The following is a 3,209-nucleotide window of genomic DNA, read 5'->3' as shown; positions in this document are numbered from 1 at the left end:
TTGGCAGGAGGCCCTTCCGAACACTCTGCTTCACAAATAGGTGCCCGCAAGGAGTTCGGGTGACCTAACAGTGAACCGCATACCATTCAATACTAGCACGGCAGAGCCCACATCTCCTTCGTCTCCTTCAGTCAGATTCTCCCTCTGGGCAACCGACGGCTGGACAAGTGTAGAGTAGCAGAGGTTATGAGCCTGCATGATACTCGGATACAGTGACGCGAAATCGAGTGTCGCGATGGGATTCTGGTAGAACCCGGTTGACGGGTCCAGGACCTGACCCATCTCCCTTGACGTACACAAGACAAGTGTTAGCTTACTGTAGCGCCCTCATATTCGCCACCTGGACTTGATTTCTGCGCAGGTATAACATAGCCGTGAGATCGGGCCTGATGATCGTTGTTGCATTGGAGGTAACGACGTTGGCACATCCCACCTTCCTGAACAGCTGCGAGGCAACCTTGATCATCTGCCCTCTAGTGAGCAAGTAGTTGATGGGCACACCTGTCACACGGGCCATTTCCGTGTAGTTGTACCTACATCAGTTCGTCGCCCATAGCTTCACTCAGATGGATGAACTCACATGCAGACAAGTTTATTCATGAGCCGTAGTGGGAGAAGGGCATCCTTCAGGCAGTACACCGCCAGCCGCTTGCGTGTCTCTGGCGTGCCTTTCTGCAGGTCTCCAATGATGGAATAGTGCACGTCCTCCTTCTGTTCTCCTAGGAACTCAGCCGATACTGCGTTGAGAGAATAACTCCGCAACTTATGCTCTCGCTGCATCACAATCTGAATACCACACTTCGCTAAAAGCCTCAAAACACAGACCTAGCATTCTAATACTACGACCGCGCTCCATCGCGCATTTCTAACCACATTGCTATGAAATGGGCCAACCCTTTTTATCTCTACACAATTATGCAGGCGGCAACGAGAGGATTATCGCTGATGGCAATTCCTAGTCATTACTGCCTTAATTTCACATCATTGGAGGAGTTATATCATCGATACTGATCTATCGGAAGCAGTAGGCTCATATCATCATGATGATTCGTTTGTAACGAGGATGATCTCACCAGCATATCGAACTGCACTCTGCCTTCTATATTAATGTCCTTATTCTCCCGCCGTCCCAAGGCACGACTTTCGAACACTGAGTCCTTTACTTTGGAGGCCACACCTCTCAAGCGGCCGAGATATTCAAATGGAGGGTGAACCTTATGGAAAGGGAACTGATCCTTTTGAAGGTCTGAACTGCTACCTTCAGATGAGCTGATCTGTCCAGCAGATAAGGGAAATCGAAATTGATGATGTTGTAACCAGTGACGACATCGGGATCAACCAGGACCATATACCTATCCAGAGTGAATCGGTCCAATGGACCGGGTCCATACACACTGGCCAAAGAAAAAGAGCCAGGATACTCACTGTTGGAAACTCGAGAGGAGGTCCTTTTCACTTTGGAAGGAAACCACTGTAGCATCAGCGATGTCCGCACAAGTGTCCAAGGTCCACACCACCTTATGCTTCTGTTCAGCTGAGAGGGACATCAACTGCTACTATGAATAACACCCTTTCCTGACCCTACTTCCTTCCTGCATCACAGCAGCTATTTGGATCACTGGGGCCACGTCGGGCGTTGGGAAGCCTTTACCGTGCTCAGAGACACACTCAATGTCGAAAGAGACGACACGTAGAGGGGCCAGTGCCATCCAATCACCTTCGTCGGGGAGGATCGACCACCATGTGCTCAGCAGTATCATCTCACCTTCTGCCATGTGACCTATTATCTGCCTGTAGTCCTGCACATCTACCTCTATCTGGCACGTGCTTACCCTATCACTGTCAGTACGAGAAGTGTATGACCCAGCGGGGAGTTCAACCTGACAACCTCAAGATCGACTGAGGACAGTAGTGAGCGAGGTCCTCACCCAGGAGCCCCCTCCAATATCGTTGTCGATCATGAACCGAAGTGGATACGGAATGTTGGTTTCGAAGGTCGTGCAGTTCCACAAGGCATCCCCTGAAATGGCAGGAGAGTTGAGATAACCACAGACTCCCACGAATCAACCTTGGAGGACAGGGATGCCTCTTTCCAGCACTCCTCGAGAGGTCGATATGAATTTGGGAAGTGCCACTGTGACTCGGAAGTATTCACTTGCCGTGTTCCGACCGGTCCATCCCATGAGGTTCTCTCGGACCACGATCTGATCAGTCCAGTCCCCGAGGGAAAGACCAAGTGCAAATTACCTCTACACTGGTCACCAGCTGCTTGCACCGACTCCCAGAGGCCGTCTGTGAGCCGCGGAGGGCCGATTCGAGGCGCGTCTGAAAGCGCTCGCAGTCAACCGTCTGGTCTGGTCTCGGACAGTAGAAGTAGGGGAGGAAACCGTGAATGTGGCACATGAGTGAATTGCCTGTAGCGGTGACCCCGAACCTGCAATAGACACATAGATGATAGAATTCAGATGATTTCACTCACATTCGGATCACTGGTACTTCTCCATTTTGAATCGGATCGCATGCTCGAGGGGCCGCGGAGTAGTTATCAACATCTACCTGAACACTCGCTGCGTCACCGCGCCACAAAAGTACCCCTAGTGCGAAGACTCTCACTTGCATGAAAGCCAATGACTTTGTCAGAGCATCAGCCGGCACAGGTTTCCGTTTCCACTCCTCAGCCAGGCTAGGGTCAAGGCCACCACAAGTGCGTAGACGCTTCACGGCTGGCGGGGATAGATCCATAGAGACTGAATCAAAATGCCCTAGGTTGCAGGTTCGAATCCCACAGCCTGCATATTTATCTCGCAACTAACCCAAGACTGCTCTCCTTATACCAAGATGCATTTCATGAGCTCTTGCAACCCATAGTACGTTGGTAATAATAATTTCTACATCGCTACATCCTAACAGCTCCCTCCCGTGAAACGAAGATTCCTCTTTAGCATGTGATCCCTCAGCACAGAATCGGTCCAACCCTCGTTCCTGTCCGGGTCGCGTCCACTCCTGCTACTGTCGCTGTCGCTAATGGCCTCCTCCCACACACTGACCCGATCCCTATCACGCCGCACACCTCGCTCCAACGTCTCTGGCTGAGTAGCATCAAGAACAATTGGTCGTGAGCTTTGACTGAGTCGGAGGGCTGAAGCACGGCCCGATTGACGACGCAGATGTGAGCGAACGAAGTTTTCAACAGAGAAACCCCCACAGGA

General features: G+C 51.3%; 2 protein-coding genes across 2 annotated transcripts in view; both read right to left on the bottom strand.

Moving 5' to 3' along the window:
- Positions 1-30: 30 nt before the first annotated feature.
- Positions 31-2,742, bottom strand: Pmar_PMAR026558 (DNA polymerase delta catalytic subunit, putative; the record flags this gene model as incomplete). The annotated part of the gene is made up of 14 exons (XM_002773262.1): positions 31-273; positions 318-386; positions 434-533; positions 581-786; positions 1,074-1,214; positions 1,259-1,352; positions 1,426-1,534; positions 1,586-1,717; positions 1,766-1,880; positions 1,929-2,020; positions 2,069-2,204; positions 2,248-2,434; positions 2,480-2,556; positions 2,614-2,742. The coding sequence occupies 14 exons, from the start codon at positions 2,740-2,742 to the stop codon at positions 31-33; spliced, it is 1,830 nt and encodes a 609-aa protein (XP_002773308.1).
- Positions 2,743-3,099: 357 nt separating this feature from the next.
- The window catches only part of Pmar_PMAR026557 (ccr4-not transcription complex, putative), a gene marked incomplete at both ends in the record, with an annotated part of 2,489 nt that continues 2,379 nt past the window's right edge, over positions 3,100-3,209 (bottom strand). The window contains 2 exons of the mRNA XM_002773261.1: positions 3,100-3,126; positions 3,206-3,209. Of these exons, the coding sequence (XP_002773307.1) occupies positions 3,100-3,126; positions 3,206-3,209 (31 nt within the window). The remainder of the gene's footprint in view (positions 3,127-3,205) is intronic.

The sequence above is a fragment of the Perkinsus marinus genome (assembly GCF_000006405.1).
Source record: "Perkinsus marinus ATCC 50983 genomic scaffold scf_1104296959216, whole genome shotgun sequence".
Taxonomy (NCBI): Eukaryota; Perkinsozoa; order Perkinsida; family Perkinsidae; genus Perkinsus; species Perkinsus marinus.
Note: the sequence above shows the minus strand (reverse complement) of the source record. Positions and strands in the feature narration are given on the sequence as shown.